This window comes from Hoplias malabaricus, chromosome 18 (assembly GCF_029633855.1).
Source record: "Hoplias malabaricus isolate fHopMal1 chromosome 18, fHopMal1.hap1, whole genome shotgun sequence".
Lineage (NCBI taxonomy): Eukaryota > Metazoa > Chordata > Actinopteri > Characiformes > Erythrinidae > Hoplias > Hoplias malabaricus.
In genome coordinates, this window is record NC_089817.1 from 22800132 (window position 1) to 22827086 (window position 26955).

Here is a 26955-nt window from a genome sequence, read left to right on the forward strand (position 1 = left end):
TCACTGCCACAATATTAAACTGAAAAACTGTAAAGAAATATTTTCAACAACTATAGAAATTTTATAGAGCTATTTTCTCCAAAATTTAGTCTTTTGAAATCCAGCACCTTTCTTAGAACCAAGATGGCAGGATGAAGTCTAGCACATTCTTTTTAGAAACACACTAAGGCGGCCACTGTTTCTGTTTGAATTTACCACAAGCACTACAGAAATGGACAGCTTGACAGACTTTAAGCACAATTCTGTTGTGTTAGTTAACTGATGGATGGTGCAAGAGGGGGAGGGCCATCCTATCCAGCCCAAAAAGAGTGAGGGCAATTACGTTTGCTTCAACCCTACACCTCAGATCACTGGGTTCACTGTGGCAAACACTTAAAACACTTACATCAATTTGAAACCTGGAAGTAAGGATTGTTAAGATGCAACAATTAACAAGAGTCTCAGTCTTTTATAAATGCCACTGTTTACATAATTCAACCTCTGTACACTGTCACAGTGGATATTAAGCAAATAAATCAGTGAGTGTATGATTTGCATACTTTTGGCTTTAACAATTGTTTTAACAAAAATATTTCTTCAAATTGTATTTATTACAGCCTCTATAGTCCCTCCATTTTCACAAACTCCAAAATAACTGGACATTTGACTGATAAGTAATTTAATTGCCAGTTGTGGCTTGTTCCTTCAATATTTCATGACAAAAAGGAAATAAAACTTTTGGAGTAGATTCCAAGTGTTGAATATGTCTTTGGTAACCATTCATGGAAACTCTCAATATGAAGTCCATAGAGGTGTCAATGAAAGTGAAGGAGTCCATCCTTAAGCTTAAAAAAAAGAGAGAAATCAGACATTTTAGGAGAGGCCAAATCAATTATTTAGTTTCTTTTTAAAAGGAAAGAATGCACTGGTGAGATCAGCAACATCAAATGGTACAGAAGACCACAGAAATCAAGTTGATTATTAAAGAGTCATGCTTTGGTAGTCTAGAACAGTTTGACGAGGTCGGCATATTATTGTAAAATCTCAAATCAACAGACAATTTAGCAAATGTAAACACAAATAATTGACCTCAGGATCCAAACTACTGCTACCCAAACACACACTAAAAGAAAAAACTAAATTAGACTTTTCTAGACAACATTTTGTAAAATCTGCACAGTTTTTTGCACCAGAATTATGAGAAGGGAACAGTGTTGAGAAGATAAGGATGGGTGAATGATTTGAAGCATGTCACACCATCTGTGAAACATGGTGGAGTGTTATACAAATGGTATGTATGGTTGCCAACGGAACTGGGTCATTGGTGTTTATTGACAGAGTGATTGCTGAAAGAAATAGCAAGATGAAAAAACATTTAGGGTCATTTAATGCAGCATTTCTGGTTAAAACCCTTGAATTATAGCTGAAAGTGTACACCTCAGTAGCATCTTGATTTATCTCTTTCAGATCCATTAAGGTGGTACATAGAGGCCAAATTATGAAAACTGCCCAAATCATTATAATATTCACGAGCACTGAAATTTTGTTTAGGCATTTTATTTTTTGGAAATTCACACACATTTAGAAACATCTGCTTTTGAATAATTCGCATTAAAACAGAATAGTCCATCATTATAAGAAAGTATATATAAAGTATAAATAAAGGGTTTTAAGATCACTGCTTTCCTGTAAGATTCTGCGAAGTGATAACAGTGCTTGACACCAGCATCATGTGTGGGAAGTACTGAGGTGAGATTAATGGTTTAAAATTTCCCAAGTGCTGACAAATATAAAAATAGATGGTAGTGATTAGAATGTAATCACAAGTTGAAAATAATTTTCTTTTAACATGTTTTTAAAAATATACAATATTGTGACATTGTGAAGCAGCTTTAAACACGAAGTCATGCTTACAGCCACATAACTCAAATAGCCTACATCAAGCAACACAAGTACTTTACAAGAAACATTTATGAGCTTTAAAAGCTATGCTAACAATTTTAATCTAATAATTTTTTTAATAGAATTCAGAGAATTTTTCCTCACCATTCACTAACTCTCCTTTCCACCCTGCTGGCTCAGATTCAACCCCTGAACTGTATTGACAGCGCTGTATTGTTGCTCCATAGGTGGTAACACCAAATTATTTTTGCTGTTACAGTTACTTAAGGAGGAACTGATGCGAGATCGCTATTGCATGAAAATAAACACATAATGAAAGTCATGAGTTTCTATGGTAACTCAAACAAGGAATAAAAACTTACAGATAAGTTCAACTAACCATATTATATTACCATTCAACCTGCACCAAATCATATTACTTAAGGTGGAACTCACTAATTAAAAATCTCAACATATTTAAATCGCAACATTTTATTTTTGAAAATCAGGGCATGTTCTGTTATGAAAAATTATAAGAATTGGACAGACCAGGCTTGAATTTTTAATGCTTATGGTGTTTATTTACATATACAATGAATAAAAAACAAGACTAAACTGATACTAAATAAACTATAGATTAGAACTTGAAAGATACAGTCTCTCACTAAGACCTGAACTAAAAAAAAAAAAACAAGCAACTTACAGGGAGTCGCAAGCCCAGAATTGCGCTGCTGCCCGATTTGTAATGCGCATGCCCAGAACACCAAGCTTGCGTACACTGCTGATAGCTCCGATAGTTTTATTTCTTTATCGAGGATAAATTTAAAGAGACACGACCCTTTTAGGATGAGCGTCAGGTGTGCATCGTTATTCGTCATGTTTTGTTCAAACAGAAGCCTACTTCAACACGGATATCGTCAGTTGTAAACACACTCCACGCTCCAGTTGTTTAAAACAGTAAAAGACGGTGAGGAAAGGCTAACTCGTGTTTAAATGTGTTTAAGGTTACTCACTCTTGAAGATAAATTTCCTCTTTGCTTTGCAAAACTTTCTCTGCTTATAGAAGCTACATGCATGGATGTCTGCGCATGCGCAGTCCAAATCGGGCATGTAGCACAAATCGACACAAAATGGCCAACACCTGTAATCCTTCCTGTTAGGCCGTTCACTAAAACATAAAACGCTGGTTAAGACAGCATTTTACATAGCTTTGCCATTCAAGCTGTTAACACCAGAGGTTATTTACAGTTTGATGCACAATGTCTCCCCTGACAATTGTCTTTGTTGACAAACTAAAAAAAAAGAACTTCACAAAGATGATAAAGGAAACACAATCGTTATTAAGTTGGTAAGTATAGGCAGAATCAGAGTTGCTGTGGTCCACAAGAAATATCAGAAGAGGCTGTATTAGCATAAAGTGCATGAAATACACCTCTTTTGAGAACTTCTATGGATGAAAAAAAAGTTAATAAAAGGCAGAAAAGCTGCTCGATGTTGGATCGCCAAAGAACATGGGAAAAAAAGCCTGATGAATATTGGCAACATATTCCCAGATCAGATGAAAACCAAAACAAAGTATTAGAAGAACAAGTGACTAGTGGGTTTTTTTTTTGCAACATTTGTTGCACTTCTTCTAATATATGGCCACCACAGTAGAGTTTAACAAATTCAATATATTAATTTGTTTTAATCTTTTTTCTTCTTCTTCAAATACAGACAGATAAAGCTATAACAACAAATGCTTGTTTTATTTTGTCACATTTATTTATAGTTAAAAGGGTTGTAACCCTTTTTTAAATATCTTTGCTGTCCAATGAAATATCTCCATAAATATTACTTTTATTGGGGAAGGGAAAAAAACCTTCTGAGATTTCAAAGGAAGTGAAAACTAAAAGATTTTATTCTGAGTAAATTATGTAGTAAACTAAAAATAGACAAACATTGAGATAGATGTCTTTGTTTGGACATAGAATATATTAGATATCATTGCTATCAAAAGAAAACGTGTCTCCACTTGAACACAGCAGCTGTCCTTTAGTGTGAATATTCCTTGGATGAATAGACCAATAAAATGCTCCAAAACCTTTTTACATTGACTTCCATTGAAAGTTAAGAAGGTTTTTCCCTTCTCCTGTAAAGTTACTTTTTTGGAGATACATGTTTTTATTTGGACAGCAAAGCTATGTTGAATCTATCACACACAAAACATATATGGCATATATGTATATAACATATGTGAGGGGTGGGGTGGTGGTGGTTGAGTGTTCTTTCACAAGGTGTGATCCCAAACCATGTTTGACACTGCCACTGCTCTGTATCAGTGTATTTGTAACTTTGTTACTTGCTTAATGTTCACACATTCTCCCCCACAGCCATGTCCTTGAAGACCACCTGTTGTCCATTATTGAAAAATATTTCTTGCACATGAATCATAGAAGTGCGCAATTAATCAAGCTGTCAGAATAGAGTGCAAGGGTCATACGTGAGGGTGGGGAGTCACATGTGGTCAGACAGGGGTCAGCATGGCCCTACGTTCTGCATTATCAAACGTAGACGAGAGAGTGAAGGAGAGAAAACCAAAGTAAAAGCAGATGAGACTGGGCATATTTCAAACAGATGAGAAAAATATGAAAGGAGGGGCTAGGAGGGGTAACTCAGAGGTTTACTAAATTACCTTAATATGAGTTTTATCATGGCATGTAATACATGTCCCTCAGATCACCTTACTGAAACATTGACCAGGGTTTTCTACCCCGTCTCTGGAATGTTTCTCCCTTTGCTGTATTACTAGCAGGAATTCCAGTGCTTACAAACAAAGATGGCTGGACCTAATGAACAAAAGGAGCACTTTTGATTATTTAACAAACATTTTGATATATTCTTGGGTTTACATATAGCAGTGCTGAACCCAGAGTAAAAAACAGTGGCTCTACTCTATTACAAGTCAGTGAAGCATTACAGTGATTTTGAAGGCTTTATTTTAAAGTAAAAATAATACCCATGACACAAAAAATACTAAATTAAAAGTTTGCAGGATGTACCTTTTGGCTTGGTTATTTAAATGTTAAAATATGGGACATAAATATTTGGATGGACCTGATAATATTGGACAAATCAATGTAATTTTTCTATAAAATGAATAACACATCTTCAGGACTATCACAACTATTAATTCCAGGGGATTATCCTAAAAAAGTACTTTGCATTTGCATTTATATTAATATTACACACTGAGCTGATAAGGTTGATAATAAATATTATAATGAATAATAAAGCACATGCTTGTAAAATGCGTGCAAATATGACCTTATAACAAGGACTAAGTCCTGCTCCGGGTGACTGTCTGTGAGGAGTTTGGTGTGTTCTCCCTGTGTCCACGTGGGTTTCCTCTGGGTGCTCCAGTTCCCTCCCACGGTCCAAAAACACACTTTGTAGGTGGATTGGCGACTCAAAAAGTGTCTGTATGTGTGAGTGAATTTTTGTGTGTGTGTGTGTGTGTGCATGCGTGTCACCCTGTGAAGGACTGGTGCCCCCTCCAGAGTGTGTTCATGCCTTGAGCCCAGTGATTCCGTGTAGGCTCCGGACCCACCATGACCCTGAACTGGATAAGTGGTTAGAGATAATGAATGAATGAATAACTTTAAATTAAGAGATCTACACAACAATATTAAGACTGAAAGCAAAATAAAATTTATTTGCGGCATGAATTTAAAAAGAGAGGAAATTGGACACGTTTTACTACAATGTAAGAGTTGTACAATGTAGCCATATTTTCATTCATTCATTCATTTATTCATTATCTGTTACTGCTTATCCAGTTCAGGGTCACGATTTTTAAATTCAGTTCGATTTTAATTAATATGGTCTTGTTACAAATGGTCATATTCATACATAGCCATAAACACACACACACACAGAAGAGTGGGATGAGAACAAATTCTATGTATGATCTTTCAAATTCAAGCATAGTCTATATATTTGGAAGGAGCTCATATATATTCATGTCATATATTAATATATTTAACGTCATATTGATGTTAAACTGAGCAGCACTGTTCTATTAAATAATCTGAGCACTGCCACTGACTGCCACTAATCTGAGCAGCTCGAGTGCAGAAGCTGCTCAGGACAGACCTGTCTTTCTCCAGCTCTTCCCCAAACCTGTGCTCTGCTGCCCCCTGCCACACTCTGGTAAAGTGCAGTGGAGGCTTTTACCAGGGATAATTATGGAAAGCTTTGGGCTATATTCTGTCCCAGTTTGGTCATGCAGATTCCAAGAAAGAGTAATTCTTCATCTCATCGTCTTCTCTGGACCACCCTTCATCCCTTTCTGTTTTTATCAAATGACTTGAGTATTTGATATGCATTGAAAAGCCCTAAAGCACAATTTGCTCTGATAGAGGCCTAATCCTCAGGATGGGATCTAAAATGGTAGCTCTTCACGCTGGATCTCAACTTCTTCCATCTTCATACACATTTTCCTTAAGGTGCTTTCCTCACTTTTCATTCTTAACTAAAAACCATGCGCTCTCAGGATTTTATCTGACATCACGTTTGACACAGGAGTGCTTGGTAGCATCAGTTGTGTTTTTGTAATTACTACATATGTAAGTATTACATTTATCACATTACTGAATACTAAATGATTATTTGCTAATGATGAATATGTATGGCCCACTAGGCTACAAAATATTGAAAGGTTAACAATACATCTGATCAACTTCACAGGTGTAATAGCATGAAAATATTAAATAAATAAAATAAAATAAAAAATGCAAAGCTCTGGAACAGCCACATAAATTTAAATTCTCTATGCTCAATACCTAGTGTGAGCTAGAAGTATCTTAAGCCTCCAGGAACTATGCTCTGCATTCCCAGATACATTTGGCATGAGCTGAAGTGGCCTCAGCTCATTGATGTTCTTGTGGCTGACTGCCATCAAATCCTGCCAATTTCCAATATTTAGTGTACAGCGATGTTAGAGGCTTAATGACTGTTACTACTGTCAAGGGGACAAACTACCTTAAAGGAACAACCTGTAATACTGACAGCAAGTATTTAAAATGGCTGTTGTACAATGTGTCACTAGACGAGGATGATGTTATCTTCATTATCGACTTTTCCTTTCCACCTTAAATGTAATTTTAAGAGGTAGACATTTGCTTTTTATTTGCTGATTTCGTATTAAAATATTCAGTTCCACATTAAATGGGTTTGTTTATGATGCATGCTGGCTTTATTTGCATGTTTCTTCTTTGAATTGTCTGCTCCTCCTTAAATAGGTGACTATTGAAGGCTTGAAAATTTGAAAGACACAACTTATTCCTCCTCTTCTTTGTTTAAAAACACATAAATCACAGAATTTACACACCTTTATTCCTTTGTTCCATACACACGTCTGTGCTTGTTTTTGTTTTTTTTCAATTATTACATATAATAAAAATTTATTTCAATATTAATAACATTTTTCTATTTTGTAGTCCTGCTTGGTTCATTGTCTCAGTATTTCAAATATATAGCCAATATTTACACATCTTTTACTTCATCTGAGGAAACAGTACTTGGATTGAGCAGTGAGAGGGATCACAGGCCAAAGCACAAATCAAACTGACTCTTTTGAAAGAGGAATTACTGTCAGAGATGCCAGTGCTTCAACTTACCAACATGTACTTCATGTCTGATGATTTAGTTCAGTAAATATATTACATAGTCCTCCTTTAAGCATTGCTCTTTGCTTTAGAACAAATGTTGGCCATGGTATAACATGAATAGTCACTATTAGTTTCAGGTCTGATATTGGCACCTATACAGCACCTATACAGGACCACCAAATGTGATCTGAATCATAAGAATATTTTTTTAATTTGTCTGAAATAAAGATGCAGTCAAATATTTTCAGAATAATTCTGTACTGTGCAAGACCAAAACTGAAAAGAAAAACCTGTTGTCCTCTGTCCAACACTGGGGTGACCTCACATGAATAAAATTGTCATGCCTTTCACTGGGCTCAATGACATGCTTCCCTCCCTTCCACTCAAGTAGATGGAGGAGGGGGGCGGTAGGACATGAGGGTGGCAGATAGAAATAGAAACATCTAGTTATAGTTGTATAATAGACACTCAAGATATGCCATAGGCTAAAAAAAATTATTGAATATGCAAACAGATTTTTATATTCTTTATGCTACCAGTGCCGACAGCTGACATTTGGTGCTCCTTGAAAAAACTGTAAGTATCTAGAGTCCAACTTAGAATTAATTCTATCACAAGAAAGCCATAGTTAAAAAAAAACTGTTAAATTACTATAAAATTCTAATATCTTAATGTTTGGATTGCTAAAATTATTGAAAATCATATACAATACAACACTTTTTTCCAAGGGTTGGATTGTCAGTAGTTAACTTTCCATGTCCACAAGAAAAACTTTTGAAAGCTGTGTCATACAATTGCAACTTTTTGGACTTAAAGTGGGCAAATCTTTCAAGTCATCATATTAAACAGCTATTTTACCCAACAGAGTTTAACTAAGCCCAAGGAGACCTCAACCAGAGTATAACACCACACAGAAAACCGGAGCAGGGTCACAGACCCTGTATAGGGTCAGTGGAGACACTTCAAAATACTAGTTTAATTAAAGAAAATCAACACAATACTAAAACTAATTAAATGAAAACAACAACAACAGAACATTAAAGTCTTTTCCTTTCTGGGGTGGCTATGGGGGCATGCCAGGATATTTTTCAAACTCTGCACCCCACCATTTTTAGCCTGTGTGGGGACAAAGGCGAATCCTACAATACTTTTAGTTCTACTCTTTATGATTGAAGTGATCTATTGATTTTTAAATTTAAATCAAAATGACCAGTTAGAATATCTAATACTTTCTCTCACTTTGGAACTTTACCCCAGTGTTAATTTACATTAAAAATCCAAAAGCAAGCATCAGGTCTATTGTTAACATTGCCTACCTGTAAATCAAAGTCATTTAATTAAAAGGTTATTTCTATTTATATTTGAGATTTTACAGACATTGGATTAAACTACACTGTCCACATTTGAGATTATATAAATATATAGATATTAATAGATTCTCAAAACCGAACAACTATAAAACTACACTTTTCTTCCAGTTTTATATCAATCCTGAAATAATGCTTAGTTGCACAACTGTACACTATTTAAAATTAGCATTTATTAATATAATTCTGCAATATCCTATATATAAAAAGTTTTATAGGACATTTTGTAGTATGTGCACAAAGACTTACATATATATGACATTTTGTCTTCATATGCACTAATGTCACTAATATCACACATCCAATCTTCTTTTTTTTAACCCCCTCTTAGTTCATTACATTTTAGAATGTGCCCATCTGGTCTATTTAGTGTGTTACGTGTTATACACGTGTAGACTCACCAACATTAAGTCTTTGATTTGTCCTGCATACTTGGTGAAATAAACTGATTCTGATAGTCAAAAAAACAGGAAAATATAAAAGAAAGAAAAGTAAAATACGAGAAAAAAAGTTCTAATAAAGGCATCAATGTCTCTGTGGAAAAACATTAAAAGTAAAGTCACATTAAAAATGCATTCTGTTGAACAACACTGATGTTTCACTCGAGTGCATTAACCAATAGGCAAAAAAAAAAAATGCTGCTTAGCATTTCTAGTCACGTCTTAGTGTGGCATCTGGAGTATTATGGCAGGGTCAGTGTCAGAGAAACAGAAACAACACGAAGCTCTGTACGAGCAATCAGTTTAGCAGAGAAGAGCTGGAGTAGAGATGAGAGGGAGGGGGAGCTGTGCTTAATTAGCCACTGGCATGTTCTCTTTAATAATGCAGCATAAAACATCAGCTAATAACCCCACACACTCTTGCACACCCCACAGTGGGGTTCACACATGGACACACATGCAGGTGAACACACACACACACACACAGCAGGGTTCTTTTATAGTCCACATTCAATATCCTGAAGCGCTCAAAATTCTTCTCAGTACTGTACAGTCCACCATTTACTACGAGGATACATGCACATGCATAGGATGTGAGGATGTAGTTATTGATACAGGTGAACCTAAATAAATTAGAAAATCATCAAAAAGTTTGTTTATTACAGTAATTCAATTCAGGAAGCGAAACTCATATATAGATTCATTACAAACAGAGTGATCTATTTCACGCGTTTATTTCTTTTCATTTCAGTGATTATGGCTTATAGCCAATGAAAACCCAAAGTCATTATCTCAGAAAATTAGAATAATAATAAAAAAAAAAAAAAAAAAAAAGATGTCCAGAAGGCAGTCATTGACAACATCCTGCTGTATCCAAGCATATTATTGGAAAGTTGAGTGGAAGGAAAAAGGTGCACAAGCAACAGGGATAACCACAGCCTTGAAAGTATTTTCAAGAAAAGGCTATTCAAAAATTTGGGGGAGATTCACAAGCAGTGGACTGCTGCTGGAGTCAGTGCTTCAAGAGCCACCACACACAGACTTATCCAGGACATGACCTACAACTGTCGCATTCCTTGTGTCAAGCCACTCATGACCCAGAGATGACAGAAGCATCTTACCTGGGGCAAGGAAAAAAGACTGGACTGTGTCCAAAGTCTTGTTTTTAGATTAAAAATTTTGCATTTCATTTGGAAATCAGGGTCCAAATGAGTCTGGAGGAAGAGTGGAGAGGCACACAATCCAAGCTGCTTGAGTCTAGTGTGAAGTTTCCATAATCAGTGATGGTTTGGGGAGTCATGTCATCTGCTGGTGTTGGTCCACTGTGTTATATCAAGTCCAAAGTCAGTGCACACATCTACCAGGAACATTTAGAACACATCATGCTTCCCTCTGCTGACAAGCTTTATGGAGATGCAGATTTTATTTTCCAGCAGGACTGGAAATAGTATCACAGTGCTTCTTTGGCCAGCAAACCCATCTGACCTAAGAGAATCTATGGGGTATTGTCAAGAGGAAGATGAGAGACACCAGACCCAACAATGCAGATGAGCTGAAGGCCGCCATCAAAGCAACCTGGGCTTTCATAGCATCTCAGCAGTGCCACAGGCTGATTGCCTCCATGCCACGGCGCATTGATGCAGTAATTCATGGAAAAGGAGCCCCAAACAAGTGTTGAGTGCATATACTGTACATAATTTTTACAAGGCCAGCATTTCTGTATTAAAATCATTTTTTTTTAAATTGGTCTTATATAATATTTTAATTTTCTGAGATAATGATGTTTGGGTTTTCACTGGCTGTAAGCCATAATCATCAACATTAAAAGAAATAAAGGCTTGAAATAGATCATTCTGTTTGTAATGAATCTATATAATATATGAGTTTCACATTTTTATTTGAATTACTGAAATAAATTATCTTTTGAGTTAATAGTCAACTAACTATTGAGATGCACCTGTACATCCCATGTTCCTTTTTTTATACATTTCAAAAAAAGCATGTTCATAACATTTAAAGCAACACTAGGTAGTATTTTTGCCTTAAAATTACACATATGTTCATAATTTTAAAGACCTTCTCCAGTGATTCAATTTAAGTTTCCATTAAAAAAAATCTAATATTCTCTTGTTGTGTTTTTTTTTTTTTTATAAGACAATAGTCATGAGTTATATATAAACAATGACTAAGCTAGAGGTCAAAAGTGGTGGAGATAAATTGCATATTTATAAATCAAGATGCACTTAGACATAAGGTTAAATCTAGGCATACGTCTGCTTTTAAGACATTAGGGGACTTAATTAACCCATCACTGATTTATAACTAATTACTACAGATGGGCAGTATCTACTTTTTATATACTGCTGACGGTAAAAATTTTGTCTGAGTGAGTGACTCATGCTGGACTAAGAGAAAGATAGAAATGAGACCTTTTGTTAACTAAAATTAGACAACAGGACCAACAGTGAAGATGAGCTGAAGGCCACTATCAAAGACCAAAATAAAAATATACAACTGAAGATGTGAACTATGACAAAATGGTTGGCACTTTTCATAGAGAATATAAACTAAAATATAATGTGAAAAAATGTTAAATGAGCAGTTATTTTGTAACATTTTGTAAGATTTGAAAACAGAATAATCTCCAGGAAATAAAAACATCTGTTTTTTGTTGTCTTTTATTCTTAAAGCATCAGCCCCAGTGTCCACAATGGCTACCTCTTCACTATTAATAGCACACTTGGGATTAATAGCAAACTTGGGATTGTTTGAGTGCACTGATAATTGCCCACTATGTTTGCAGACACTACTACAAAATGGTGGAACCCCAAAATACATGATAAATATATTTTAAGAAGAAAAAAGTGGCTATATTACATCAATAATTTTTGATGCTAAAGTTGATTTACAATAAAACACAATTTTAAGCTATTCTTTTTGAAGCTCAGAAATAAATAATAACTCTAAAGTAGTAAAACTTTCATTTTTTTCCAGCTCTCATTTCTTAAAAATGTCCCCTCAGGACAAATATGAAAACGGCTGCATTATCATGCCAATCCGATAGGGGGCCATAGCACATTTTAAAGAGAGCCATCAAAACACCACAACATGAGACACAGTGGTTTAAGCCCATATTTACATCCTCCCTATGTAGTGCATCACAGAAGTCTTGAAATGACTGAATTTCTATTTAAATAAGGTATATATTTTTAAAACAGCATCTTTTTATATATATTCATATATGGGAATCCAAAAACTAGTGGTAGCTGCATGAATATTGTAGTTTAATTACTTATGCACTTAACTAATACACAGTGAGAAGCTAATTCCGTTTCGGCCAGAGACAGACACGCTGGCTGATATCAGCATTTTTGAAAACCTCAGTTGACTGTAGTCTACACAAGAATGGTGACAACATAAAAAGCTCCACTTGGAGAGCGTTTATGAAAACCTCCATATTCAGTGACCTAAAATGCTGTTTTCGTGTGGACAGGAGACCAAAATGCATACAAAAATCTGTTTTTAAAAATAAATGTATTCTGTGTGGACGGGGCCTAAAATTATGCATTTATTAAGTGGACTAAATTTTAATTAAACAAAAATTAGCCCCCACATTAGTAAAAAGAACAAGATTAAAACTAAATAAACACTGGTTTTCAGGCACGCTTCAGAAAACATGCTTCAACATCATTTTACCCGATAAAGCCGCAACTGCAGTGGGCTACTGGGTTTTTTTCCCCCCACCTGTTTTCAAAGCTTGACTTCACCAGTTAATGGTCCCTATAGCGCCCCCTCCCTTTGGCTCTATTAATTTCACAGGTATGAGCTCATTTAGCAAGTTACCGACTAAACAGACAAAGAATATAAATTGGACACACCAGTCAAAACTTTGAAATACTGTCCTCATATTAAGATTTTTTTATATTCTGTGCTATATACATTAATTGCTGTTATTAGGCCGAACCCTATGAAACTATTAATATTAGGCATTGACCTGCTTAAAAAACTCAGTACGCAAAAAGTAATTGTAACATGTCTCTTTACCAGAACTATTCTGTTGGACTTTTACGGGTATTCCTGCAAAATCAGGGCATTTCTGTCCAGAAAATATACAAAGCAATCAAACACTCACTCACACACACACACACACACCTTGTCTCTTGTGGTGGGAGCTTGTCATAGAGCAACTATCAGACTTTGACTGTGTGTCTGTGTGAGGAATTCACAGAGGGATGCGCTGTCACAAAAGGCCCTCGCTTCGTCACACTGAAGCTGTCCGCTAGTTGGCCCCCCATGAGCGGCACTGTGGCTGATGCTGGGTCTCGGGGGGCTGGCAGCTGTGTGCTGGCAGCTGGCCCCATGCTCAGGGGAAGCATGCGCTCTCACACCCTCAGAATTGCATGACTGCACAAACAGACAACACACACCACACACACCTCCTGAGCTGACTGAATAGAAAAAGACTGATCAGTTAATGGTATTTCTAATTGAGCCAGAGTCAGACCACAGCCCAGCCCCATCTAGCATGCTAAGTATTATATGAAGTAGAGAGATATATAACACATATCTGTGTAACAATACTATGCATTGGTCAAAACTGAAGCCAATTTTTAAAGCTCTTCCCACAGTCTGCAAATAGTTGATCTCATCTCCAAAAGTCCCTCAAGCACCAACACACATTTCTTATATGTCTTAAAATAAGCCTGTTTGACAAAACGACTGGCAATGTTATTGAAAGCGCAGAAAGCACAGGGTGTAACACACTGAGGAAAAACCAAAACCACATGGTGCATTATATATATATTTGGGAAAAAAGTGATTTCATTAGAGAATAAGTGTAACACCTTTTTTGCTTTATTAATTGTGCTAAATTATAGGTAACAAGAATGAATCAGAAATGTAGCAACCATTTTTTCTTATTGTGAAAATTAAAACAACAACAACAACAAATGCAGCAGTTGAAAAATTACATGGTCAGTAATTTTGGCCCTTATCAGTGACCAGAGCTTTTTTTTTTTCTTCATCTCCCTCTCCTTGTATAACAGTACACTACGCTTAAAGACTGATAACTGTACAAGTAATACACTTAATGGGTTTAAGATAACTGTAATAGGATTGTGTAACATTATTTATGATATTGTTTACATATTTACAGTTTAGAATCACAGTGACATGCCCATTAGACATACATACTGCAAGGAAATGGTCAGGTCAATGATGTACTAAACTTGTATGTTCATCTGTAACATTTATAGCAGAAGGCTGTTTTTCTAACACCTATACAACTGCCCTTTCAATGATCTTGAAGCTTCAGCCCAGATAGAGATATTCTGCCTGTCATCACTGTATATGTTCCTAGTGTTTTTATTCTGCATTCATTTCATTGCCAAGCTCATGAATATTTCATTACTCTTCTACATTATGAATAAAAGATGAAAAACGAGCAGGACACAGAAAGAAAGAGAGAGAGAGAGAGAGAGAGAGAGAGATTAAGCTGCACTTATGATTACTCTAATACAGAGAATATGTGTAAGCTAAGTTTTTCCAACAAGATTACAATAGTCCTCACCATTGCCTAAGAACACTAAAAAGGACGGTCTTATTGGTCAGCAAGCATTTTTACTGTCCCAGTAACCACAGTATATCGTCTCAATGAGCATGGTGCTTGTAATATATATATATCTTCAAATAACTTAAAATAATACTGGACGGCCACAAGGAGATATTTGGAAAAGGTTAAATCAACATATTCACATTTTATTTTGTTCTAACTGTATTCTATTTTTTATTATTATTTATTTATTTATATATGCTCAGATAAATAGGTTTTATAATACTATTTTTATTTTTTTAATGAGGTTTTATATATATTTATATATAAAATAAATAAACAATTAATCAACCGTTAATCAACCAGATATAACTATACATTTCCAAATTAGTTTTATATTTTAAATAAAATGTCATTGTAAAAATGTGCCTTTTTTTTAAAAAGGGATTTACTCAGCTACCTAGAGGAAGTCATCTGACTTCAGTTTTCAGAAGGAAGTAGACATGCATATTTGAAAAGAAGCTTTTGTAAGAGCACTGCTAATGTAGGAACATGAGCGTATGATAACATTTATTAAAATAAACATATATTTAAGATATTTTAAACATATATTTAAAAAAATAATAAAAATACAAGCAACAAGAACACAGTCTTGTCTTTCTTATACTTTAGCTAGCAAAATAGTTCTTATACAGCTTTGTTTGCATTCTCTGATTTTCATGTCTGATGGCATTCCTTAGACTTTGCCAGAACCAGTTCTCTGCTGCGGGATTTCTGGGCCATTCTAGCACACTGTTCCCACACAGGCAGCGCCTCAAGTGCAAGATTCTGGAACGCTGGAGCACTGGTTCCAAAAGGATCAACACCATTACATCCACACCTTCCTCCAGCAGCCTCTGTTGAGCGAGACAAGCTGCTACTTTGAAAATCTCACTGGAGACAAATCCCTGAGTGAGCACAAAAACAGTTTTCCTGCTCCATCGAATGCTTTGGTTGAGGTTCTCCATGATGGAGGAACCAGGAGTCCAGTCCCTCTCCTCCAGACAGAGGGGACGGACTTTCTCCCCTTTGTCCTCAAGCTCCACTCTGAGGTGATTTAGTACCCAGTCAGAAGCCATTGGGTCTTTTGTGTCATACATAACAAAGGCATCAAAACTGCACTGTGTTAATTTGTAATTCTTTATTTTGGCTTTCCAGAACTTCAGAATATAGGAGATATCCCAGTAGAATAGGTTTAGAGTGATGGCATTGGACACCATGATAAGAATGAGCGTGGAAGAGATTATGTATAGGATTGGAGCAGTGTTGTCATTGATGCAGGCGTTTGTAAGGTTCAGACTGATCATGGGCATGCCTTTATTGGGAGCTGGCAAGTCGCACAAGACCCCGGTTGCAAGTTTTGGGACCTCTACTTCACTAGTCTCTAACCATAGAACAAAGTTAAGAAGCTCACATGTACAGCGTAATGGGTTATTCGCTAAGTACAGTGAATGTACATCGTTTCCAGCCTCTATTTGGAATGAAGTCGCATTGATTATTTCCAGTTGATTGAAACTGAGATCCAGAGTTCTGAGGCTTTTGGCATTTTTGAGAAAGTAGAGTCCCAGTCTCGAGATCATATTATGACGCAAATCAAGGACCCTCAGTGAACTTGTGTGAGATACTAGACTTTCAGCCACAAAGTCTAACTTGTTCTTGCTTAAATCCAGTACTTGCAAGTGATTCAAACACCCAAGCTGCTCCCAAGAGAAGTTGCTGAGTTGATTCCTGTTCAAATTCAGGTATGTCAAGGTTTGTGGGAAGTAGCACAATATGTCTTCTGGAATCTGACTGAGTTTATTGTATGATATATCAAGATGAGTTAGGTTGCTTAGAAATCGGAAGAGATTCTTGAAACCTTTGTCCTTTTTCCACATGATATCAAGTCGATTCCCTTGAAAATTCAAGTCCTTAAGTGAACTGCTGTTTAGGGTCTTGTCACTCAATGTGTTTATCTCATTCCAACTGAGATTGAGGATTTTTAGGTGCTCTAGGTGTTCAAGGAAGGCAAGTGTATGGCTCACTCCCGCGATCTCAAAGTAATGCTTGTTGTGACTTAAATCCAGAATTTCCAATTCTTTTAATTCACTGAAGGCTGATTTTAAACGTAAATAAACACGGTTGTGCGACAAGTCCAGGTATTTTAGCTTTGGGAAATGAACAAACTCAGTGCCGTTTAAATATGAGCTGATGTCATTGTAAGAAAAATTTAAACATGTAATATTCCCTACAGCATGAAGGTTGTCTGGATTGATGTAGTACACATTGTTTCTGCTGAGGTCTAGCACATGCCCTGTTGCCAAGCACTCAGATTTGATAAAGGGAGGATATTGACGGAACTGTTCGTCTCTGTGAATGTAAGGACTTTTCAAAATATGCTCTTCACTATTTTCAGAATTGCTATCATTTGTGCAAAGTCCATCATACTGGTTCCTTTTCATGCCTGTCAGTGTAAGTCTATTTTCAATTAAAGAGATGATAGTTAGATTGTAAAAGTTTTGAAAAATTGACAGATTTATTTGCTGGAAAAAGTTTACACCCAGATTTAGAACTGAGAGATTTCTTAAACCAAAAAGAGGTTTCAGGTCACTTTCACAAAGAGCAGAGAACACATAGCCCTCGAGGTGGAGGGTTTTTAATGCCTTCAGTTCTGAAAATCCATGTGAGAGTTTCAGGCTTGGGGAGAATGTTTGCTTTGGGTTATTGTATGAAAGGTCGATGATCTCCACATGGGGTAGATTAGAAAAGAAGTGTCCACTTTCTATTTCACTGATCAAGGAGTTGAAAGAGAGGTATAAGTTCTTCAAACTGGTGAGGTTCTTGAACCATGTTGGGTTGAGTTTTTTCAAGGAGTTTCCTGACAACCGTAACTCTTGAAGCTGGGAGAGTTGACTAAAAGCATCTGAATCAATCTGCAGGGCATTATTTTCTGTTTCACAGCGGACACATGGGAAAGGTGCATTGAAACAAATGGGGCAATTTCCAGATAAATCCAGAAGCCTGAGGTTTCTTAAGTGCTTAACATCAGAGGCATGAACATGATCAATCATGTTTTGTCGCAGATGTAGTATTCGGAGAAAGCTGGGCAAGTATGGCGGTATCGTTTGCAACCTGTTTTGAGTTAAAGTAAGTTTGGTCAGCTGATGTAATTCAGAAAATGTTCCATTCTGAATAATTAAGTGCCCTGTATGATAGCAGTTCTTGTGGAACCTAAGCTCTTGAACTTTTTTGATTCTTGTAAAGTCTGATGGTCCAATGGTCTTGATACGATTGCCACCCAGACTCAGGTATTGTAATCCAGCTGGAAGATCTCTGGGGACCATGGAGAGGTGGTTATTGTCAAGTAACAATGTTTCAAGTTTATCCAAACCAGAGAAAAAGAGTGTGTCTGTTTGAAGTATCCGATTGCCATTGAGATTGATCAGCGTTAGATTGTGAAGTTTTGAGAAGGATACCCCGGAAACATTCTTTATTTGATTTTTAGCCAAGTTGAGTTGAGTGGCATTTGAGATTTCAGAGATTTTAGGGACAGTGCTTAGTTTTCTCCGTGAGCAGTCTAAGTAAACAGAGGTGTTGGATAAAGTAATATCACATGGTAGAGTCTTCCATGACCAGCTGAGACCATGTGCTGAGTAAAGATAGGACATCACCAATACAGTCAACAGCATTTTCCTGACGTTTTATTGGTAATGACCTTTGGAAAAGGGGGAAAACCTTAAATTAGATCTACCAGTTAAAAGCTTATATATTGTAAATTTTATTGTAAAGATAATATTTTGTAAATGTGGTAAATTCTCGTTCTGAAATGGGTCATAAATATAGATCTGCCAGTCTGACACAATGTAACAACAATAAATCTCTAGACAAGTACACAAAACGCTGAATATAAAAAATCTGCTACAACAATAAAAAGGTGAATGCTTACCTGAGTTTTTCAGGATGTGAATAGGTAGTTTTGACTTCTGGCTAATACATCCACCTACTTTAACAAAACTTGAAGTTATTCTTTCAAATTTTACAACTTAATTTGCCTAGTAAAGTTGTTACCCTTGCTCAACAATTCACAGAGACCTATCTGACTGTGATCTGTAGCTGTCTGTGTATGTCAGCCACAATAAAAACCTTAAAATAAACCAGTTTGATTTTCACTTCCCATATGAGTCTGTGGTCATATGGGAAGTCTAAAGGGAGACTTTAGAGAGTGTGAGTTTCCTCCCTTGTTCCTATTACTAATCAGCCAATAACCAAAAACCAGCAAGGGGAACTTTACTGACGAAAAAAATTTCCCTCCTCACAAGACAACCAGGGAGCATTGTCAAGTTATTAAAAATATGGAATATGGAAATATCAGAGAGTAAATGTAACTAAATACCCCGCAGTAGAGGTTAATTGTAACAGATGGAGAAGCTAAATTTAAAAGTGATGTACACAATTTGAATTCAATATTTTTTTTTTATTAAAATCTGAGAATGTTTTCTCACAATTCACTAGCTCTGTTGGTACACAGGCCTAGATTGGGCAGTGTGAAACATAAATGTATCTCACTCCGAACACCAAAACACTGCTCCAGCCAATCCGCAGGCATCATGCTTGCAAATAGGATGGTGGAAGGGGAAGAGCAGGCCCCAGTATGGTCCCTGCCCCACTCTGTTCCAAGCTTCTATCCTCCCTGACTGGCTGAAATGGTCTCTCTCCAGTACTGGCTGATTACTTGTTCCTGGGCTTCCTCTCTGTAGACTTTGTTTGGCTTTGAGAGGTCCTGTGTTTTGCTGAGCAGTTCTCGAGAAACATTTACGTTGCCTTTAAATAAACACTAGGTAAGATTTAATTAATTTTTACAGTACAGTACTGAAATTAATGAGGAGGGATGTTTGTTTCCTACCCTCCTCCACAAGGTACATATTGCAGTTGCATCATACAGACTGTTGTTTTTTTGTGGCTGGAAGTTTTTGTTGTGTCTGCAAGTTTTTATTGACTGTTTTAATTACCACAACAACTCATTTGTAACTTGAGTGGTTTAAATTTGGAGCATTTTCAGTCTGTGTTTGCTTTCATGCAGTTAGGAGTCTCCTGAATGTAGAGTGGATTCCTGCCCAAATAATCTGAAACAGCTAAAATAATTCAATGTTACCCACCTGTGTTACCCATCTCTTTTGAGTATGTGAACCTGAACCTGTGAACAGAAACAGAGGAACAGAGGAACTCTAGCATGTCTGATTAGCTTCTTTGTATTTTTACTTGTTCACTGACACAAAGGCTTTGTAAACACATTAGATCAGTTTCCAGCTTGCAAAAAGACCGGGAAACTAGCAAAGGGTGAGGACATAACTTTTAAAGACAGTTGTATATGGTTGACTGTCCAAAATGTCCCAACATTATTCTGCTGGAAAGCTGCTTTTTGACAACACCAGGTGTATAACACACTCTATGAATAAAATTGAATTAAAATTTTAAATTGGATGTGAAGGCTGTATTTCAGTTTTTTCCATGCTTCAAAATGATGCTACATTATAATCACTATCTCAATTATCACAAAGAAAAACAATGATGCTACAAAAATCGTCTGCAGAGTGAATCTAGATAAATATCTGTTCAATGTCTGGAACAATTCCCAGATGATGTTGGTGTGGGAATACGGAAGATGACTAAAAGCACATTCTACTTGATGCTGTTTATCTATAGAAAATATCCATCTTACATTGTACCCTGTGTTAGTTTGTGACCCCTCTCTCACTTTTCCCCACTTTAGTGTACATTGAGAAATTTCTGTGCAGGCCAGTAACAGGGAATTTTGAGCAAATCCGTAGCTGCTAGTCCATTAGTATGCTGCAGAGAAGTAGAGTGACTGGAAGTGGACACTCCAGCAATTAGATGCATAGCACTGTGTTTGAACCCACAGAGGTGCCAGTGCTCATATTCTCCTCTGCACCTGGGGGCAGCTTTCATGTATAGCTTTCCAACTGGTGCTACGTGTTCCACATACTGATTGGGCAGTTATTAATTTTAAACGTGTTGTACCAATGCAGCAAAGACTACTCCTCCATTTAGCCAGAATGATGCATGAAGAGGGCATCTAGGTTGGCCATTTAGGCTTGTCTCACTTTGTGCCTCAGCCTTTCAGTGATACTTTCCTAGTTTTTCATCACAGTATTTTGTAGGTGTTATGTGGGTTTAGCATTAACACTTGTCAGATATCATGAACCTTCACAGTTGACAAATATTAAGACAATTCCCATACAAACTAGCAATATATTACACATGACCATATAGGAGTAATTTGTGTGCATACTCTTATCCCCATTTCACTGTGCTCTTCAGTGGTCAGGACCCACACAGTTTTATAAACACTGCGTATAGTCACTGCCCCCTCTGTTAGACACACCTCATTGGTCTACCTTGTAGATGCAAAGTCAGATAGAGTAGCATATCTGTTCCACACATCTGTGCACAGTGTTGGTCATCCTCTAGTTCTTCATCAGTGGACACTGGACGCTGTTGGATAGATATTTTTGGTTGGTGGACTTATCTGGTTGGTGGAGCAACAATGAGAGCTTTAAAAACTCTCGCAGCCCTGCTGTGTCTGATCCACTCATAGCAGTGCAACACATAGCAATACACCACCACCACACCAGTGTCACTGCAGCACTGAGATTGATCCACCACCCAAATCATACCTGCTGTTTGATGGTCCTGACCATTGAAGAGCAGGGTGAAATTTGGGTAAAAATAGTATAGAGTATAAGACCAGATTTTATTAAATGCTTATCTGGAAACAACTTAAAATATTACTACTACTACTAATAATAATAATAATAATTATTATTTTAATAGCACTTTCATACAAAAATGCAGCAAAAAATGCTAGGGTTCTGAAACTAATTAAATAAAATAATTTTTCTTGTTGCTGAATTGTCTGTCAAGTGTTCGTTTGAAAGTCTGTTCTTGTTATTATTGTTTATATGTAATATTTTGAACTGTTTTATGATTGTATAATTTTTTAGGCTAACTCATTTACAGAAACATGTATCAACTCTGTTGATTAATGAGCATTGTCCCTGTCAAATAAATAAATGAAATCATATACAAAGTAAACAAAGCTTAGGTATTGAATAACACTGAGAGAATCAACTGAGAGGTTCTTGACCCAGGACTGATGAATACATGTGTCAGAGCACTAACTGATTCCAGATCAGTGTTCGAACTAGCACCCCGTCCAAGGTGGGCAGCACGTTCAGCAGTGGTTAGCACGTTCACCTCTCAGTTTGGGTTCAAGTCCCATCTGGGCGGAGTTTCCATGTTCTCCCCGTGTCTGCTTGGGTTTTCTCCCGGGTCTCCGGTTTCCTCCAACAATCCAAAAACATAGAGGTTAGCTGTACTGGCTTCTCTATTAACTGTCCTGGTATGTGAATGAATGTATGTGTGTGTGAATGAATGTCTGTATGTGTGAGTGAATGTGTGTGAGCCCAAATGTGGACTGGCGCTCTATCCTGGGTGAAATGCAGTCCTCCAGGTGGACGGTTGTTCCTGTACGAAAGTACACTGTGCACATTTGGCTGCTGCTTCTTGCCAATGTGTGTGTGGTTTGAATGTTGAGTGTTGACTGTAAAGCATCCTTGGGTTTCTAGAAAGGTGCTATATAAGTGTAATATTAAACTCTGATACACTAGATATAATATAAGCCTTTGAGCCTGTAGATTCTTCACTATTCTCAATCTCCTATAAATGTTAGTGTGCAGTTGTTCACTAGTTTCTGCGGTGCTGAGCCTGGAGTAGCAACGACATAGGCTCTATTTTCCATATTACCTGTTAGTGGAGTGCCCCAATTATTTTGGAACCGTAATTTTAAATTAAAAATACTACCTAAGTTTGCTGTAAGCAAAACATGATAATATTATGATAACCAGGCTTTTAAACCCATAGCCTGTAAAGACATGCTGTCAAAGGCTCTGCAGAGGAACTGCAAACAGTGAAACAGGAAACAGTTCAGGAGAATTTTATGCATTCCCATTACACTTTGTATGGACCAGAAGGAAGGCGTTAACTCAGTTTTATTACGAGAATGTCTGTTTTTAAACTGAGGCTATATTTGTCTTCAGGCTACTTTAGAGGACTTCAATAGGGTGGGAATCCACCGAATCTACACACAAGCGGTAATCCCATAAAATATTGCCAAACTTACTCTGTACTTTTATTCATATTTGTGCTGAATTCTGACATTAAGAAGCAGTATCCTTTCCTTGTTTTGAGCTGGACTTTGAAGCTATTATACAGGTGCACCCCAATAAATTAGAATATCAGTATATTAATTAATCATCATCATCATCTTCTTTGCCACTTCATCCATTTCAGGGTCAGAGTAAACATAAATTTATTTCAGTAATTCAATTCAAAAAGTGAAACTCATATGTTAGTTAGATTCTTTACAAACAGAATGATCTATTTCAAGCGTGTATTTCTTTTACTGTTGATGATTATGGCTTACAGCCAGTGAAAACCCAAAAGTCATTATCTCAGAAAATTAAAATATTAAATAAGACCAATGTAAAAGAATGATTTTTAATACAGAAATGCTGACCTAATGAAAAGTATGTAAAGTATATGCACTCAATACTTGGTCGGGGCTCCTTTTGCATGAATTACTGCATCAATGTGGCATGGCATGGAGGCTTTCAGCCTGTTGCACTGCTGAGACGCTATGGAAAACCAGGTTACTTTGATGGCGGCCTTCAGCTCGTCTACATTGTTGGGTCTGGTGTCTCTCATCTTTCTCTTGATAATAGGTCAGGCGAATTTGCTGGCCAATCAAGCACAGTGATACTGTGGTTATTAAACCAGATATTAGTACTTTTGACAGTGTGGACAGGTGCCAAGTCCTGCTGGAAAATGAAATTCACATTTCATAAAGCTTGTCAACAGAGGGAAGCATTCATTCATTGTCTGTAACCATTTATAAAGTTCAGGGTCGCTGTGGGTCCGTAGCATACCCGGAATCTCAGGGCGCAAGGCTGGAACACACCCTGGAGGTGGCGCCAGTCCTTCACAGGGTGACACACACACACACATTCACACCTATAGACACGTTTTGAGTCAGCAATCTACCAAGCAACGTGTTTTTGGCCCGTGGGAGGAAACTGGAGCACCCAAATGAAACCCACGCAGAAACAGGAAGAACACATTAAACAGTGATCTGAGGTTGGAATGATCTACTTGGACACCGCAGGAGAGTGTCAGTAACAGAGAGTGTCAGGACATCTGTCAAGTCAGCAGTCTTACACATAACATGGTGTTGCCTGCTGAACCAGACTAAGGGACCAATTTAAAGGCGTAGGAAACCTTTGCAGGTGTTTTTTCTGTTGATTTTCCTGATTTTCTGAGATAATGACTTCTTGGTTTTCATTGGCTGTAAGCCATAAGCATCAACATTACAAGAAATAAAGGCTTGAAATAGATCACTCTGTTTGTAATTATTCTATATGAGTTTCACTTTTTGGATTAAATAACTGATTTATTGAAATGCACCTGTACCCCTGGGCCTCTTTTATGGTGCAAAATATTGGCCATAAATAAATATCTTTAGGAGATACCAAATTCAACACTCAGATATTTATCCATATTCCTAGATGATTCCAAGTAAGTTTAACTGGTATTATTATCTCTGGGTAGGATGTCCCCTCTCCCATCACTCTGTCAACTAACAGCAGATTTGGGCAGCTACTGTTATCCTCCTAGATGTTAAATGAACACTTGCAAATTCACTGTTTGTGCAACCGTGCTCCCCTAACATTGGCAGAGTTTAATTCATTTTCCTACCTTCCTCCAAAATTTACACAGTGAAGGTTCTGCTGTGCTAAGTAGCAAAGGCAGCGGCTACATTCTCCTTATTATAAGACAGCAAAGCTATGGTAATCAGACGTCCTCTTTTTGCCGGACAAGTCCTCTTTTCAGGACCTAAAAAATATGACCGGCCGGGAATTCAAAATCTCGAAAACTCTCCGGGATTTTGACGTCCAGAGCCTTCCCCCTGTTCCAATTCTTACAGTAAGGCCTAACCCCCTTATTGAAGTGTGCACTTTGATGACGTACGGAGGGGTCGGAGCTCAGAGCAGAAATGGGACACACTTCGCCGCGCGCGCACCTTGTGTTTACATCACTTTCAGCCGAGCTCCGCTCTACATCAGTGTTTTACTGGAGCCTCGAACAGAAATGTGTAATTTATTAAAGTCTCTTCTTTGTATTTGGAAGCGTTTCTGTGTCACACCAGCCTTTCGCTTTCTGCTCTATATTTTACAAAAGTTGTCATGACACAAACACATGGACATACCTGACCGTTACTGACTTTTTGACGAGTTAATCAAGTTACATCTACGCAGTTTTTCTGTTTAACATTGACTTTAGAAGAAAACAGGCCAACTCTCTGGATCATTAAAGCCGGAACAGGAGAGACACTGAATTAGGCTGCATATAAATGGAACTGTACAATATGGGGGGGGGGGATACATAAAAAAAACGTATCCATACTGATATATGGTATAAATATATTGCAAAAGTTTTATTTTGAATTTAATTGATTTTTCTAAAAATAAACAGACCGTATTTAGTCTACTAAAGAAAACTATTTCTAAACTATAAGTCAAGCATGAACTTTAGTGAATATGGGCATCAATGAATGAATGAAGTGCCAAGAGAGTGGAACAGATGATTTTCTATCCTCATTAAGCTACATAAGGGCTGAAGCCATAAGAGAGTTTACTCTTGTCCTTTAAAAAGATGTCCTTCATAGGTCAATTAGTCAGTCCTGATTCCCAGAGAAGCATTTATTTAATAAAACCTCGGATCAAAAAAGCTAATTATAAGTCTTTAGTTTGTGACTGGGAGTTGGCCGAGCTTTTCTTTTCCTCAGCGTCAGAGCTTGCCAGAAACCCATATGTACAAGCTCAAGGGGTGTAGGTGTACTCAGAAAGCATTCTCTATCCACTGTTTCATTCATAATCTAGAAGCCCCGTTCCACAGAACTGTCTAAATATGGCTGACATCCCAGGCAAATACATATAGTGTAAGACTACATAATTGACTCCCCCTTTTGGAAGCATGGATTGCTTGCAGATATCATTTTTCCAAAAGGAACTGTAAGAAAAAAACACAGCATATGGAGTTTAAATAATAATTACATGTTCAAAATCTGATTTGCTTAGCTACGTTGGAAACCTTATAAAACATTTTATTTATACTAATATGATACCTATGCCAGTTGAATTTTGCATTTTGTTCATTTTCTAACTGCTACATAAGGTCACAGTGGGTCTGGAGCCCTGCATGGAATCATTGGTTGCAAGCAGGAAAACAACCAAAACAGGTTGCCAGTCCATCACACGGCAAAGCACTCATATTTAACACTCACATATAAGGACAATTTTGCATAGCCTATCCACCACTGTGTGTTTGGACTGTGGAAGGAAATCAGAGCACCCAGAGGAATCACACACAGACACAGGGAGAACCCTCAAACAGTGATCTGAGGTTAGGATCGAATTGAGGACCCTAAACTCTGGATCTGTATGGAAGCGTGAGTACATGTTGCACCACTGTGCCAATTAAGTGATTTATTAAGAGCATTTATGTTGTTCATAAAAAACTTGCTAGAAGACTTTTTATAGCTAAGAGGATTTTTTTTGTGATTAATTTGTGTTTTTGTGTAACATATTTGTAATTCAAAATGTAAACATTCTCATACTCTTTTGTCATTGTATGGTGACTTGCTATTTACTATTAAAATGGACAATTGTCATTTTATTTAAAATAAAAAATAATAAACAATAATGTGTTAAAGCATGGCAAGGTGGCGCAGCAGGTAGTGTCACAGTCACACAGCTCCAGGGACCTGAAGGTTGTGGGTTCGATTCCTGCTCTGAGTGACTATCTGTGAGGAGTTTGGTGTGTTCTCCCTGTGTCTCCATGGGTTTTCTCTGGGTGCACCGATTTCCTCCCACAGTCCAAAAACACATGTTGGTAGGTGGATTGGCGACTCAAGAATGTCCATACATGTGAGT

General features: G+C 37.1%; 1 protein-coding gene and 1 long non-coding RNA gene across 3 annotated transcripts; both read right to left on the reverse strand.

Annotated features, from left to right (window-relative positions):
* Positions 1–463: 463 nt before the first annotated feature.
* LOC136674752 (uncharacterized) lies at positions 464–2867 on the reverse strand. Its single transcript, XR_010796093.1, has 3 exons — positions 2564–2867; positions 2026–2169; positions 464–824 (listed from the first exon to the last, which is right to left on the reverse strand). It is a non-coding gene; the product is annotated as an uncharacterized lncRNA (long non-coding RNA).
* A 12652-nt stretch (positions 2868–15519) lies between these two features.
* On the reverse strand, positions 15520–24856 carry tlr8b (toll-like receptor 8b). Of its 2 annotated transcripts, none has more exons than XM_066650933.1 (5): positions 24719–24856; positions 22163–22249; positions 20044–20081; positions 18834–18887; positions 15520–18602 (listed from the first exon to the last, which is right to left on the reverse strand). In XM_066650933.1, exon 5 carries the CDS (start codon positions 18574–18576, stop codon positions 15538–15540), a length of 3039 nt encoding a protein of 1012 aa, XP_066507030.1. In that variant the 5' UTR covers positions 18577–18602; positions 18834–18887; positions 20044–20081; positions 22163–22249; positions 24719–24856; the 3' UTR covers positions 15520–15537. The 2 variants fall into 2 exon arrangements, with proteins under 2 accessions (XP_066507030.1, XP_066507031.1); XM_066650934.1 differs by having other exon boundaries at positions 18834–18890.
* Between the last annotated feature and the right edge of the window lie 2099 nt (positions 24857–26955).